This window comes from Salvelinus sp. IW2-2015, unplaced genomic scaffold (genome assembly GCF_002910315.2).
Source record: "Salvelinus sp. IW2-2015 unplaced genomic scaffold, ASM291031v2 Un_scaffold2650, whole genome shotgun sequence".
NCBI classification, from domain to species: Eukaryota; Metazoa; Chordata; class Actinopteri; order Salmoniformes; family Salmonidae; genus Salvelinus; species Salvelinus sp. IW2-2015.
Genome location: NW_019943957.1, coordinates 64,671 through 80,755, shown reverse-complemented (window position 1 = coordinate 80,755; position 16,085 = coordinate 64,671). Strand labels below are relative to the sequence as shown.

The 16,085-nt window shown below is 41.8% G+C and overlaps 1 protein-coding gene and 1 pseudogene across 1 annotated transcript; one reads left to right on the top strand and one right to left on the bottom strand.

The window, feature by feature from the left end:
• The window catches only part of LOC112074481 (guanine nucleotide-binding protein G(o) subunit alpha-like), a 29,447-nt pseudogene extending 16,325 nt beyond the window's left edge, over positions 1-13,122 (top strand).
• Positions 13,123-13,462: 340 nt separating this feature from the next.
• npb (neuropeptide B) lies at positions 13,463-14,505 on the bottom strand. Its single transcript, XM_024141648.2, has 2 exons — positions 14,145-14,505; positions 13,463-13,683 (listed from the first exon to the last, which is right to left on the bottom strand). Exons 1-2 carry the CDS (start codon positions 14,406-14,408, stop codon positions 13,555-13,557), a joined length of 393 nt encoding a protein of 130 aa, XP_023997416.1. The 5' UTR covers positions 14,409-14,505; the 3' UTR covers positions 13,463-13,554.
• Positions 14,506-16,085: the final 1,580 nt, after the last annotated feature.

Sequence of the window (16,085 nt, the reverse complement as noted above, 5' to 3'; positions counted from 1 at the left end):
GAAACATTAAATGTCAACTTTATTTTTTCTCACGACAAGCAGAACATTTATGAATGTGTATCAGAGACCCAGTCATGTAGCAGTCTTGTAATGGTTCCAAAAATACTCTACCTCAATGACCGTTATCTCAGGGATTGCTGCTGTAGCCTGGTAGTCCAGTAATTAGCTAACTCCTCTCGTGTTGTGTGTTCGTTCATTGTATGACATGACACCTATGGAAGAGTTGTATGCCGTATGGGACCAGGCTATCCTTGCTGTGCCCGGTTCTAAAACAAAATGTGACCCCCAAAGACACGGCTTAAGTGTCTCTGACAAGGGTAGTGTAATCACACTCCTGGTGACCGTCAGATGCAGGTTGGTCACCGTCACCAAGACCCTGAGCTTCACAGGGATTCAACATGGAATACTACTTTTCCAGTTCGAGAGTTTAAATGTTTTACCCAGAATGCTCTACTCCTACTGTATGTGCTTTAGACAATCCTCAGTTGTTGGTTACAGCACATACAATAAGTGACCAGACTGCTACTATCTTGTTGTTAATCCCTAGAGACTGGAGTACAGTAGGCCTATTCCTGTGCTCCAGTGGTTGCTGGTGGTGCTGGGTGTAATATACTCTGAACAAAAATAGATCACAAATGTTCCATACGCACAAAAAGCTTATTTCTCATTGTGTGTACATATTTGTTTACATCCCTGTTAGTGAGCGTTTCTCCTTTGCCAAAATAATCCATCCACCTGACAGGTATGGCATATCAAGAAGCTGATTAAACAGAATGATCGTTACACAGGTCCACCTTGTGCTGGGGACAATAAAAGACCACTATAAAATGTACAGTTTTATCACACAACACAATGCCACAGATATCTCAAGGTTTGAGGAAGCGTACAATTGGCATGCTCACTGCAGGAATGTCCATCCAGAGCTGGTGCCAGAGAATTCAATGTTAATTTCTCTACCRTAAGCCTCCTCCAACATCATTTTAGAGAAATTGGCAGTACGTCCAGCCAGCCTCACAACCGCAGACCAAATGTATGGCGTCATGTTTGGCGAACGGTTTGCTGATGTCATCGTTGTGAATAGTGCCCTATGGTGGCGGTGGGKTTATGGTATGGGCAGACATAAGCTACGGATAACGAACACAATTGCATTTTATCGATGGCAATTTGAATACACAGAGATACTGTGACGAGATCCTGAGGACCATTGTYTTGCCATAACTCCACCTCCTGTTTCAGCATGATAATGCACGGGCCCATGTCACAAGCATCTGTACACAATTCCTGGAAGATGAGAAATGTCCCAGCTCTTCCATGGCATGCATACACACCAGACATGTCATCCATTGAGCATGTTTGGGATGCTTTGGATTGGAGTGTATCCGTTATACACCGTCAACTAACACAGCATTTAAGAGTGGGGACAACATTCACAGGCCACAATCAACAGCCTGATCCACTATGCAAAGGAGATGTGTCGCCTGCATGAGGCAAATGGTGGTCACACCAGATACTGACTGTTTTTCTGATCCATGCCCTACCTTTAAAAAAGAGATATCTGTGACCAACAGATTCATATCTTAATTCCCAGTCATGTGAAATCCATCGATTTTAGGGCCTAATGCATCTATTAGATTTGGCTGACTTCCTTAACTGTAACTCAGTTGTTTTGAATTTGTTGCATTTTATATTTTTGTTCAGTATAGATGGGAAGTGTGAGCTGATGTGGAGATATGACATGTTTGAAGACCAAGGCGGAACTGGAGAATCACATTGATTTTGGAACTCTTATTTCCCTGTGCCTGCCACCTTGTGTGGACAGAATGACAAATCAATGAAATGTGGAAGTTGGAAACATTTGTGATGGGCGGGTGTGAGTTATTACATTTATTTTCCAGTCCAATTATGTTTTCAACATTCCGGACTATTTTCATTAATTTGAATGGATCTGTAGTTATTTTGCTTCATTGATGTTAATACATTTCAAGATGACACAGGTATAATTAGTGAAATGTAAGTTCTGTTAACAAATTAAATAAATATTGTTTTTCTTACCACATGTTCATCTGGACACTGCTGCCAATAACTCTCTCCCCAAGTGACTGTACCAATCTGTCAAATCTTTCTTCAGCTTTACATCAGTTCATATGAAGTCTGTCCATCGTTCATACACTATTTATGTTGTTTTGCTTCAGTGCTTTCAACCTTACACTATCCCCCGTGGGGTGTGATGTACATATTTTACAAGTCTTTGGAATTAAATGATTGCACAGAAGCCTGTAAGCCTGATAGGTTGGTCTGTTGCCGATCCAGGATGTATGATGTGGGCGGCCAGCGGACCAAGAGGAGGAAGTGGCTGAGCTACTTTGACTGTGTCCGGGCCGTGCTGTTTGTTGTGGCGCTCAGTGACTACGACATGACCCTGATGGAGGACCGCTCTATGGTAATAGATAGTATATACCATTTACTAGAAGGTAAGGGAGTTAGAGCTGTTCAGTCTCAGCTTTGATTAAAAAGTAGAGGGGGATGTTGTGTACACCACAGTACCTTCTCTACGTCAGAACAATGTAACAAACCAGTAGAATGGCCTAAAGCTGTGTATGGTACCATCTATATTTGAAGTAGTATCTGACAGATTGAGTGAAACTTTGTTTAGATCTTTTATGTCCAGTATCATTGATTTTCTTAATCTCCCCCCACCCCTTTTATCTCTGTCTCGCTCGTGCTTGCTCGCTCTGTTCATATCCCTCTCTCCCTGCTCTTTCTCTGTGTTCTCTCTTTCTCCCTCTTAGAACCGGCTACAAGAGAGCCTTGAACTCTTTACCTCCATCTGCACCAACATAGTTTTCAGAAGTACCTCATTGGTAAGTTTTCTCATGGAGATTGTCTGAAAACACCTACTTAACACATTTCTGCCATAACAGTCCTCCGAACTGATTGCCTTTCCCAAACATTGTCACTTTTAAGTAAAACCATTACACACTCAATCAAGGTTACAAATKACTTTGTCCACCTTAGTGATGGTTTCTCCTCTGGCCACTTCCAGTTACCCACATTCAGCTGCAGGTAGAAGTTGCCCTTAATGACAGATCTAGCATCAGATTAGCCTACCACCCAATTCTTACCTTATTTAAATTATGGGGAGAACATATGTCCCTGGATCAGTGGTTTTAGAGGACACATCTTCCTGTACTCCCAGTGTCACGTGCTTGATGTTGGGGCTGTCTATGTGGTGTGGCAGAGCCCAGGGCCACATTCAGGCATATCACATATGAAGCTGACATGATTCCTTATTCTACACGTCCGAGAGGCCTTTCTGTTCCACATGACRCAGCTCCTTCTGAACTTTCCACAACGTTCAAACATGTCGCCATCGCATCATGGTGTTTAATTGACTGAGCTGTATAAATAAAGGTTAAATAAAAGCACAACGCTGTGACCTGCTGAGGACAGCCCGGTGGATGTAATTAAAGCCCATGGAGTCCCCAGAGTGCCTCCTGCTAACCACCTCWGCCCAGCCAGCCGCAGGCGGCACAACTGCCTCTAATTGCCTCAGATACAGGCAATTACCACACAAGGGGCATAATTGAGGTGTTCTCAGATCAGYGCYGAGGCCGGGAGGACTGTTTATAAAAAGCGTGTAACGAGCTTGTTTTAATTTGTCTCGTTTAGACTGTAAAAGGTTGTAAGACGTTTGGACTGTGGATGTGTGAGTCATCAGTTTTCAGTCGCGAGTGTTTTCTGTCGTTAATTACACTCAACAAAAATATAAACGCAACATGTAAAGTGTTGGTGCCAAGTTTCATGAACTGAAATAAAAARTCCCAGAAATGTTCCATGTGCACAAAAACCTTTTCTCTCAAATGTTGTGTACAAATTTGTTTACAGTGAGTATTTCTCCTTTGCCAAGATAATCCATCCACAGGTGTGGCATATCCAAGAAGCTGATTAAACAGCATGATCATTATACAGGTGCATCTTGTGCTGTGGACAATAAAAGGCCACTCTAAAATGTGCAGTTTTGTCACACAATGCAATGCCACAGATGTCACAAGTTTTGATCGAGTGTGCAATTGGCATGCTGACTCCAGGAATGTCCACCAGAGCTGTTGCCAGAGAATTGAATGTTCATTTTTCTACCATAAGCCGACTCCAACGTTATAGAGAATTTGGMAGTGCGTCCAACCAGCCTCACAACCGCAGACCACGTGTATKGCATTGTGTGGGGGAACGTTTTGCTGATGTCAATGTTGTGAACAGTGCCCTATGGTGGCGATGGGGTTATGGTATGAGCAGGCATAAGCTATAGACAACAAAGACAATTGCATTTTATCGATGGCAATTTTAATGCACAGATACCATGACAAGATCCTGAGGCCCATTGTCGTGCCATTCATCCGCCGTCATCACCTCATGTTTCAGCATGATGATGCGCGGCCCCATGTTGCAAGGATATGTACACAATTCCTAGAAGCTGAAAATGTCCCAGTTCTTCCATGGCCTGCATACTCAGACATGTCACCCATTAAGCATGTTTGGGATGCTATGGATTGATGTGTACAACAGCGTGTTCCAGTTCCCGCCAATATCCAGCAACTTTACACAGCCATTGAAGAGGAGTGGGACAACATTCCACAAGTTGCAGTCAACAGCCTGATCAACTCTATGTAAAGGGGATTTGTCGCGCTGCATGAGGCAAATGGTGCTCACACCAGATACTGACTAGTTTTCTGATCCATGCCCACATTTTTTTTAATGGTATCTGTGACCAACAGATGCACATGTGAAATCCATAGATTTGGGCCCAATGAATGCATTTCAATTGACTGATTTTCCTTATGAACTRTAACTCAGTAAAGTGTTATTTTTGGTGTATGTGTATATATCACAGTGGTAGGGCCAAACTCATTTCTCTTGTCTTCCACATATTCAGGTTGCTACTGGTTTCTCTTTCTCTCTTACAAGCTATAATGATGTACAGTGCATTTGGAAAGTATTCAGACCCCTTGACTTTTTCCACATTTTGTTACGTTACAGCCTTATTCTAAAATTGATGAAATATTTGTTTCCCCCCCCACATCAATCAACACACTACCCCATAATGAGAAAGCAAAAACTGTTTTTATACATTTTTGCAAATTTTATAAAAAATAAACTGAAATCACATTACATAAGTATTCAGACCCTTTAGTCAGGACTTTAAGTACCTTTGGCAGTAATCCCAGCCTCCAATCTTCTTGTGTATGACTACAAGCTTTGCACACCTGTATTTGGGGAGTTTCTCCCATTTATTCTCTGCAGATCCTCTCAAGCTCTGTCAGGTTGAATGGGGAGCGTCGCTGCACAGCTATTTTCWGGTCTCTCCAGTGATGTTCGATCGGGTTCAAGTCCAGGCTCTGGCTGGGCTACTCAAGAACATTCAGAGACTTGTCCTGAAGCCACCCCTGCGTTGTCTTGGCTGTGTGCTTAGGCTCGTTGTCCTGTTGAAAGGTGAACCTTGGCACCAGTCTGAGAACCTGCTCCAGAGCGCTCAGGATTTCATCAAGGATCTCTCTGTACTTTGCTCTGTTAATCTTTCCCTCGATCCTGACTAGTCTCCCAGTCCCTGCCACTGAAAAACATCCTCACAGCATGATTCTGCCACAACCATGCTTCACCGTAGGGATGGTGCTAGGTTTCCTCCAGACATGATGCTTGGCATTCAGGCCAAAGAGTTCAATCTTGGTTTCATCAGACCAGAGGATCTTGGTCTGATAGTCCTTTAGGTGCCTTTTGGAAAACCTCCTAGCGGGCTGTCATGTGCCTTTCACTGAGGAGTGGCTTCCGHCTGGCCACTCTACCATAAAGGCCTGATTGCGGAGTGGTGCAGAGATGGTTGTTCTTCTGGAAGGTTCTCCCATCTCCACAAAGGAACTCTGGAGCTCTGTCAGAATGACCATCGGGTTCTCGGTCACCTCCCTGATCAAGGCCCTTCTCGCCTGATTGCTCAGTTTGGCCGGGCGGCCAGCTCTAGGAACAGTCCTGGTGGTTCCCAACTTCTTCCATTTAAGAATGATGGAGGCCACTGTGTTCTTGGACCTTCAATGCTGCAGAAATGTTTTGGTACCCTTCCCCAGATCTGTACTGTACAATTCTGTCTTCGACCTCATGGCTTGGCTTTTGCTCTGACTTGAACTGTCAACCGTGGGACCTTTTTATAAAGACAGATGTGTGCCTTTCCAAATCATGTCCAATCAATGGAATTTACCACAGGTGGATCCCAATCAAGTTGTAGAAACATCTCAAGGATGATCAATGGAAACAGGATGCACCTGAGCTCAATTTTGGGTCTCATAGCAAAGGCTCTGAATACTTTAATATATTTTGTTTTTCTTTTTATAAATATGTAAACATTTCTAAACCTGTTCGGTTTGTGATTATGGGGTAGTGTGTAGATGGAGGATAAAACCTTTTTTAAAATCATTTTAGAATAAGGCTGTAACAGTGGGAAGGAAAGAGGTCTGAATACTTTCTGAATGCACTGTTTGTTACTGTGCTTTTCACAGGTTTGACACCAGCTGTGGACCCTGAATTGAAAAACTGTCAGTCTTTTTGGTTCTCTTCTAGGAAGATAGTGTGTCATGTGACTTGATATAGGTCAGGAGTGACACTTTAGAAGGAATGTATGGGAGAGTGATTAAAGGTTTACTTTCAGAACTTTTTGACATGCAGCCTTATTGATTTTATTTTCTTTGTCCTCAGAAATTGTTCAAATGTTGACAGATTTAGCTATTTATGCATGTGGAATGAAGCTCTAGTCTATCATAGTTATATAATTTTGTAATCAAATCTTTTTCAGATTCTGTTAATGAACAAAAGTGACCTCTTCCAGGAGAAGATCTTAAACTCAGGAAGGCACTTGCGACTCTACTTCCCTAGTTACAAAGGTAAATAAAAAAAAAAAATATTGGTATCAATTCTGGTTAGTTTTCGCTGTTGTCCAAGTCAGTCAATCCAAAAACATGTGGAATTGTACTTGTCAAAGAAATGATGCCTTTCGCATTATTCCTAAAATAATCAATCTGTTTTATTCCTTTGCTGATGATTTAGCGAACGCCATTGCTTTTAGATAAAGCTGTGAAGAGAATAAAATGACCTCTTCACGTGTGTATTCTTCGTGTACAGTTGAAGTCGAAGATTGCATACACCTTAGCCAAATACATTTAAACTCCGTTTTTCACAATTCCTGACATTTAATCCTGGTAAAAATTCCCAGTCTTAGGTCAGTTAGGATCACCACTTTATTTTAAGAATGTTAAATGTCAGAATAACAATAGTGATTTATTTCATCTTTTATTTCTTTCATCACATTCCCAGTGGGTCAGAGGTTTACATACACTCAATTAGTATTTGGTAGCATTGCCTTTAAATTGTTGAACTTTTTGTCGGGGCACCACGAAAGAATGTTTAGAGCTGTTGTCTTCCGAATAAACTCTTAAAGACCTGGTAATCTTACCTCAATAGCAGTCAATATTTAATCGTCACTTTATTTAGTCTCATCTGAAAATTGTAAATTATTGGTTATCTTCACGAACCCTGGCTAACAAGTTGAATCAGCAATACAAAATTTGGTTTATTTATTTACTAAATACCTAAATAATCACACAGAATTACATCTACACAGAATGGATCAAATATTGATTGCAAATTGTCAAAGGAAAATGTCCCCAGCGGACGGAACGGATACGACGGCTGGTTACACAAAGGGGCTTAGGTTTGAGTGAAAGAGCGGGAAGACTGAGGAGCAAAAAAAGGTTTTGTGTGTCTATCGGGCCGTAGGCAGCTTTCTTAAATACAGTATCTTATGCATTCTATATAACCGCCCATTTGAAAAAGGACAATGCTATAAATATTTACGTTAAGCTGCGCTTCGGTAGATTGCTGGAACACCCCACCTTCTATCTACGACCAATGTTCTCTGCTCCTCTGAAGAATGTCTAGTGGTGAACTGGAGCGTGGTAGAATGGATACTCTGTCCATCCTCTCCTAGCCCACGTTTAGCGGGCGGAGAAGGTATCAATTTAGTGAATAAGAGTTCAAAGTTCATACCAAGTTGCCATATTTAAGCTCATGCTATATTCTGGCTGGTGTAGTTGAAATTCATCCTTTCAGCAAGTTGACCGTCATCTTCACATTGAAATTCGATGCTAATTTCGTTATGTTCTTGTCATTCAACCAGAGCTCACACTGAGGTTGGCTTAGTTCTGTAGGTGACCTTGTTCTTTTTAACGCGGGGACCGCAAGTCCTCACGTCCTTGGAACAGGAAGTTACATTTTCGTAAAGGGGCTTATATAGGGTTGGTAGAGAGGGCTGTGTTTCATAGTTTACAACCGATGTCTGTTCACATGGGTGGGGCCACTGAGTTGAGCATAGTTCACTCATGAAAACCAATTATCTCATTTAGAAGCTAAAATTACATTTCATATTTAAACATTTTAATTGCACAACAATTCCATGTGAATCTGATAACTAGAATGTGTAGACTTTCCAAGAGTTTGTCGTCCTATCATCAGTAATAATGTCTGACGCCAACTGATCTGACATCATATTCATTAAGTACCAACGCATATTTTCAACTGGTTAGATTACCGAAATAGGGTTCCGTTTTCCACCTTTTGATGTTCCCAGACTCTATGTTAACAAAGGGATTTTCAATAGTCACATTGGTAGAGAGGGGATAAATGTATTTATGGGGCTCATAAACCTCCCCCAAAAGGCCAACGTCATGACAGAAATAACAAACATATATTTATTAAAGTAAACTATATCCAAGTAACAATGGTGTGAGTGGATGCATGCATAGATAATGAGGGGTGTTGAGAGGTGCCAAAACAAATAAACACAGAAGCCCCCAAATGCCACAACCAAAAACAAGTGTGTGGATTGAGTGTCCTTGATGTATGGAGAAAAGGTGGGTGTGTCTCAGGGATAAATACGAGCACAAGTGTGTCCCATTCCGCTGACGACCCCCCCCCCCCATCCTCCCGACTCCGCCCAACATCCTATTAAATAAAAAAAGAGAAAAGAGAAGTCGCAAGACAGTGGCAGGGTTAGCAAACATTTCTAAATCCTGTTTTTGGTTTGTCCTGTGGTACTGATCAAGGGGGAAAAACACATTTGATTTTTGAATAAAGCTGTAACTACCAAAATGTGGGAATCAAGGGGTCCTGAATACTTTCCGAAGGCACTGTATATGTCTGGTTTTTATGATATATATTTTAGAGCTCTAAAGTTGCCCCCCTGAATTTCTTGTTTATGCATTGTTTTAAGCAGTTCAGTTTTTTTTGTATAAAGTGTGAAAAAAAAACTGGGGAAAACCAGGAAAAAAATTTAGGAATTTGGAAGACAAACAAAAATCAGAATTAGCAAATTTGAAATACACGCTCAACAAAAATAAGCGGAACACTTAAACCAACACAATGTAACTCCAAGTCAATCACACTTCTCATGAAATCAAAACTGTCCACTTAGGAAGCAACACTGATTGACAATACATTTCTCATGCTGTTGTGCAAATGGAATAGACAGAAGGTGGAAATTATAGGCAATTAGCAAGACAACCCCAAAAAGAGGAGTGATTCTGCAGTGCGCTGACCACACGACACTTCTCATCCTAATGACTTCCTGGCTGATGTTTTGGTCCACTTTTGAATGCTGTCCGGTGCTCTCACTCTAGTGTAGCCATGAGCGGAGTCTACAACCCACGACAAGTGGCTCAGGTATGCAGTTCATCAGGATGGCACATCAATGCGAGCTGTGGCAAAAAGGTTTGCTGTGTCTGTCAGCGTAGGGTCCAGAGCATGGAGGCGCTACCAGGAGACAGGCCAGTACATCAGGAGACGTGGAGGAGGCGCGTAGGAGGGCAACAACCCAGCAGCAGACCGGCTACCGTCCGCCTTGTGCAAGGAGGTGCACTGCCAGAGCCTGCAAACAGACCTCCAGCAGGCCACATGTGCATGTGTCAGCATATTGGTCTCACAAGGGGTCCTGAGGACTCATCTCGGTACCTAAGGGCAGTCAGGCTACCCTCTGGCGAGCACATGGAGGGCTGTGCTGGCCCACAAAGAAATGCCACCCACACATGACTGACCCACCGCAACCGGTCATGCTGGAGGATGTTGGCAGGCAGCAGAACATTCTCCAGGCGTCTCCATACTCTGTCACATGTGCTCATGTGCTAGTGTGAACCTGCTTCATCTGTGAAGAGCACAGGGCGCCAGTGGCGAATTTGCCATCTTGTGTTTCTCTGGCAAAATGCCAAACGTCCTGCACGGTGCTGGGTGTCGAGCACAACCCCCCTGTGGAGGTCGGGCCTCATACCACCCTCATGGAGTCTGTTTCTGACCGTTTGAGCAGCACATGCACATTTGTGGCCTGCTGGAGGTCATTTTGCAGGGCTCTGGCAGTGCACCTCCTTGCACAAAGGCGGAGGTAGCGTCCTGGCTGCTGGTTTGTTGCCCCTCCTACGGCCTCCTCCACGTCTCCTGATGTACTGGCCTGTCTCCTGGTAGCGCCTCCATGCTCTGACCCTACGCTGACAGACCACAAAACCTTTTGCCACAGCTCGCATGATGTGCATCCTGGATGAACGGCACTACTGAGCCCTTGTGTGGGTTGTTGACTCGTCTCATGCTACCACTAGAGTGAGACCACCGCAGCATTCAAAAGTGACCAAAACATCAGCCAGGAAGCATAGGAACTGAGAAGTGGTCTGTGGTCACACCTGCAAATCACTCCTTTTTTGGGGTGTCTTGCTAATTGCCTATAATTTCCACCTTTTGTCTATTCCATTTGCACAACAGCATGTGAAATTTATTGTCAATCAGTGTTGCTTTAAGTGGACAGTTTGATTTCACAGAAGTGTGATTGACTTGGAGTTACATTGTGTTGTTTAGTGTTCCCTTTATTTTTTTGAGCAGTGTAGTTTTAAAAGGCTTTACTAACATTTTCTGTGCATGACAGCACTTTAGAGCCTGTGTCATCCTGCAGCACAGCATTTTGTAGAATGTTGAGGTCAATATTGGCTATGTACCAAGAGGGGAAATGGTTGGGCCATCCTGGAAGTTTTTAGTGAAATATAATATTTTTGCCATTTAGGAGACGTTTTTATCCAAAGCGACTTAGTCATGCGTGTGTACATTTTTTACATATGGCTGGTCCCGGGAATCAAACCCACTATCCTGACATTGCCAATGCATGACAAGGTTACAAATGCTTTGTGAAGAATGATTTATTAAGCTGTGCTTATGCCACCCTTTTTATAAAGCACAGGTTTGTAATTAAGTGGGTTATGGCATATTTGACATTGGTGGGTGTCACACAGTTATGCCACATTTATGAACCCTTTATAGAGCATGACATACGTTATACATTTATGAACCCTTTATACAGCATGACATACGTTATACATTTATGTAGTGTTTAGAAAGGCTTTACAAGCTGCTTGTCATTTTAAAGCTGGGACTGGTTTCTTCATATGGAGAACCCCTTCTTTGCAGGCATTCTTGTGTAACTGTGTTTTCTATGGGAATCCCCCTCGAACATACATCCAGTATCCACATTCCGGTTTACGCTGCCACATTCTTTAGACTGGAACTACTGCAGTTTCCCCTGCATCATGAGGGGAAACCTACTCATAGCATTCCCAATGGGAGTATCTAGATACAAGACAATGGCAGCGTCTCAAAGTGCATTCTCTACATGGTGCACTACTTCTGACCAGAGGTCTATACGGTACCATTTCAGATGCAGCCACTCAGAAGCCAGAATGTCTTGCCAGGGGGTTATCATTATCACTTATACACAGCCTCTCTGGTCCTCAGGGCTCAGTAACAGTCTTCCATATTTCACTCTCATCCCTCAGAACTGGAGGTGTGGTAATTAACATGGAGGTGATTCAGTGGAGCTGCAGGGGTTGTTCTCTCTGTTTTTCCACTCTATAAGAACCAAGTTGTTTTGCGTGAACTTGTCACGGAACATCATTAAACTTGTTCACTGAGTTTCAGGTCATCATGCCTAAATGAGACATTTATCTCCAGACACTGGATTTTTTTCAAACCTTTCACGTGTCCATGATTTTGAAACATGCACACATCTAGCTAATACTGTGATTTTAAGGGACTCTCTAGGAGCAAGGCTCAGCAGACACTCACCGTTTTCCATTTTTAGGACAGCAAACCCCATTGACGCATGATTGCTACTTAACATGTTTCCTTACAGCGCTCTTGTACCAGAGTCAGTCTTTGTAACCGTGTGATGGAGTTGATGATGATGATATGGAATAAGCTACAGGCCTATAGAGTAACTATAGAATTTGTAACACCGGCTTTTTTTTTTTTTGAGGCCCCCTTCATTAGCCAAATGATCACAGCACAAAAAACGAAATGTACTAAAACATGGGCTGAAGATGGACCAGCCCATCAGGCAGTTGCCCAAACTGCCCTATGGCTAGTAAGTTGTGGGAGATTGACCTTGAAATTCAACTTGTATACTTGACTCAATTGGGTATATGTCACTGAACTGACGTGACTTCTCTGCTACATCCCCTTATACAGGAGCCGACTGGGACGTGGATGCTGCCTCGCGTCACATCACTGCCATGTTTGTGGCCTGCAACAAGACCCCCAACAAGCTTGTCTTCCACCACTACACCACCGCCACGGACACCCACAACGTACGGGTGGTCTTCCACATCGTCATGGACACCATCGTCAAGGAGAACTTGGAGGTGGTCCCGTTGCTATAAAACCTGACCTGGGTGCATTTGACTGCATCAGTGCCTTAAAGACACTTTCTAGATTTTATTGATGGATATTTGTTTTTATATAATTTAACATAGTAAATATTACATAACTACAGACAACTGTCATTGTGTTTTGTGCATTTATTTTTACTGTTATGAGCTGTAAAACCAACTTAATTTAGTTGCTCAGGACTTTCAAAGCTATAATCCTTAGTTCATTTTTATTGTCATCATGGATTTAAAGGACTGAGCTAAGTTAATATGGATGGACATTCCTCATTTTGACTATTTCAATAATCATGTTGGTGTTGACATTTAAGTGTTTTAATTCAATAAAATAATGTACCGTCCTACTTTGGTAATTATTTTAAGATAGCGGCAGATGTATGCCAAGCTTGAGTGGTTTGCATTATGGCCTATTTGTGTTAACTAAAATGTGTCTTAACATTTACATACAAATAGGTGTCTGGGTGAGAATTGTACAAATGTGTGAAGCAGGATTTATTTTGACCTATAAAGGCAAAATAATTTGAGTGCAATATAAGATGTATTTATTCATTAAACAAATAAATTAATACATATGTACATTGCTATGCATTACATAATATGATTTAACAGACAAATTGGCTATTACCCGTTAGGGGAAGGGGTAGTCAGACTGCGCATGACAGTATGCTAAAACAGACTTTCACACAACATTTGTGCCATATTTGTGAAAATAAGAAACATTCTGTTCCATCGATCATTATCAGTCCATCCACGTTCGCGGTGCTGATCATGCTTCCACACAGTCCAATGAGTCGAGCGATACGAACACGTCTGCTTTACATTGAAATAACCTTGAACCATCCTGAACAAGTTCGCAGCTCTGCAGATTCGGTGTGATATCTTTGATACAAATAGGCTGAAAAAAACAAGACATTTTAATCAACATAATGCAACATTAAGCGAATTATGAAAAAGTTCGTTGATGTTCAAGACTTRTGGCTGTTTGAGATTCATTTCCCCAAAATTTGGATTTTGAAAATAACAATTTGACTATAAACTGATTCTAATATGTCCTTTTGATTTATTGTAGTTTTCTTCTAATCTAGTCCAAACTTGACTGTATAATGAGGCTGTAGGCTACTTGGTGGTGCGCTGGTGCTGAATGGACAGCTCCATGATGATCCAGTTTCAGGGTATCAAAACTGTTTGAAATATAATAGTCTACCAAAAGAAAAAACATAATTGGACTACTTTTGATTATTCTTGTGTTCTGTGCCCTGTGCAATGTTTACGCACCTTTAAGCACTTTTACGCACCACAGGAAGAGCCTGTTTCCAATGCACATTGCTCAATTGAACATAAAATATAACCTCTTACCATAGATTTAAGGACCGAATTCAGTCGACTGCTCGGTTCCGAGAGGATGCTGTTCACCGTAGACTCTCCGCTGTCCGCCACCGAATCGGTCTCGGACCTCCTAACATATGGTGATCTCCGSATCCCGGACAGCAAACCCGAAGCTCTGCCCACCGAGTAGTAGCTTGGGCCGGAAACTTGCTTGTACCACGCTTCGGTTGGGTTGCAAGAAACCAGCATGGAAATAGCTACARTTACTAAAGCAAGTTTAACGGACCTCTCCATGTCGAMCACTGTGTGAAGTTCTCGCGCTCCTTTAACTTTCTCCCTATAACTTCACCTCAATGAGAACTTGGTATATGTTTTTTTCTTACTGTCCTCTCTTATATAGTGACCTCGTGATCGTATTTAAATTTCGTCAACTAGGCTACGATAGAGTGGGTGATTCATATTCCGCTTGATAGAATSTTGTGTGGATTGATCCGTTTTACGCGTTGGAGAGCCAGGGACGTAGGCTTGTGGAGTCTGAAGGGGGGTGTGGTGTCAGACATRATCTGACGTTTCATTTAGATTAAGCGAATGTATCAGTTCATACAACTGCTGAAGAGTAGTAACGTCAGGTTCTGCACACAGCACATTAACCACTTTCATTTTCTGATGATTTACAAGGTTTACAATTCACAATGTTGCTCAAGTTTCCTATATATTTATTAATATGTTATGTTTTTATTTTATTGGAAACCCATTGTGAAGTTTAGCATATAGCCTACGGTAAACTTTTTTTTATATATATATATATTTCTCAGTTTGAGTTTTTTCAATTATAGTATAAACTATTCTCTGTTTTGCTAATATTCATTTTTGGTTTCACAAATGTATGGCGCATGTTCATATAGTTGGTTTATTCTATAAATCTTCTGTGTGGAATAACGCATAGATTTGGKAATAATTTACTTCTGGTAATGTGAGTCATACACAATAGTTTGCCACCKTGTGGACAATGTACAACATCACACACAATCACTTCAGTGTAACAATATTCTCCTTATTTGGTCTGGACCCCAGCAGAAGTTGTTATTGGCAGCCTACTTTTTTGGCCCTGAGCAGAGGGTACAATCTGGGTCACGCCCTCAACCTCCACAGGTCTCTGTTCGTGGCTAACATACAGTATAAGTGGAAATKACTTACAGTGCCTTCAGAAAGTATTCACACCCCTTGACTTTTTCCACATTTTGTTGTGTTAAATTGACTGAGATTTTGTGTCACTAGCCTACACACACTACCCCATCATATCAAAGTTAATTACAAATGAAAAGCTCAAATGTCTTGTTTCAATAAGTATTCAACCCCTTTGTTATGGCAAGCCTAAATAAATTCAGGAGTAAAAAAGTTGCATGGACTCACTCTGCAGTAATAATGTTTAAAATGATTTTTTAATGACTGTACCCCACAGAGGCCAATCTGTAAGGTCCCTTAGTTGAGCAGCGAATTTCAAACAGATTCAACCACAAAGACTAGCAAGGTTTTCCAATGCCTCCCATAGAAGGGCACATAAGGGCACAAAAAATAAGCAGACATTGAATATCCCTTTGAGCATGGTGAAGTTATTAATYACACTTTGGAGGGTGAGGCCAATGGTGACTTTAAAAAAGTTACAGAGTTCAATGGMTGTGATAGGAGAAAACTGAGGATGGATCAACAACAATGTACTTACTCCACAATACTAACCTAAATGACACAGTGAAAAGAAGGAAGTCTGTACATTACACAAATATTCCAAATCATGCATCCTGTTTGCAATAAGGCACTAAAGTAAAACTGCAACAAATGTGACAAAGAAATGTACTTTATGTCCTGCATACAAAATGTTATGTTTGGGACAAATCCAATACAAGACATCACTGAGTACCACTCTTCATATTCAMGCATGGTGGTGGCTGCATCATGTTATGGATATGTTGG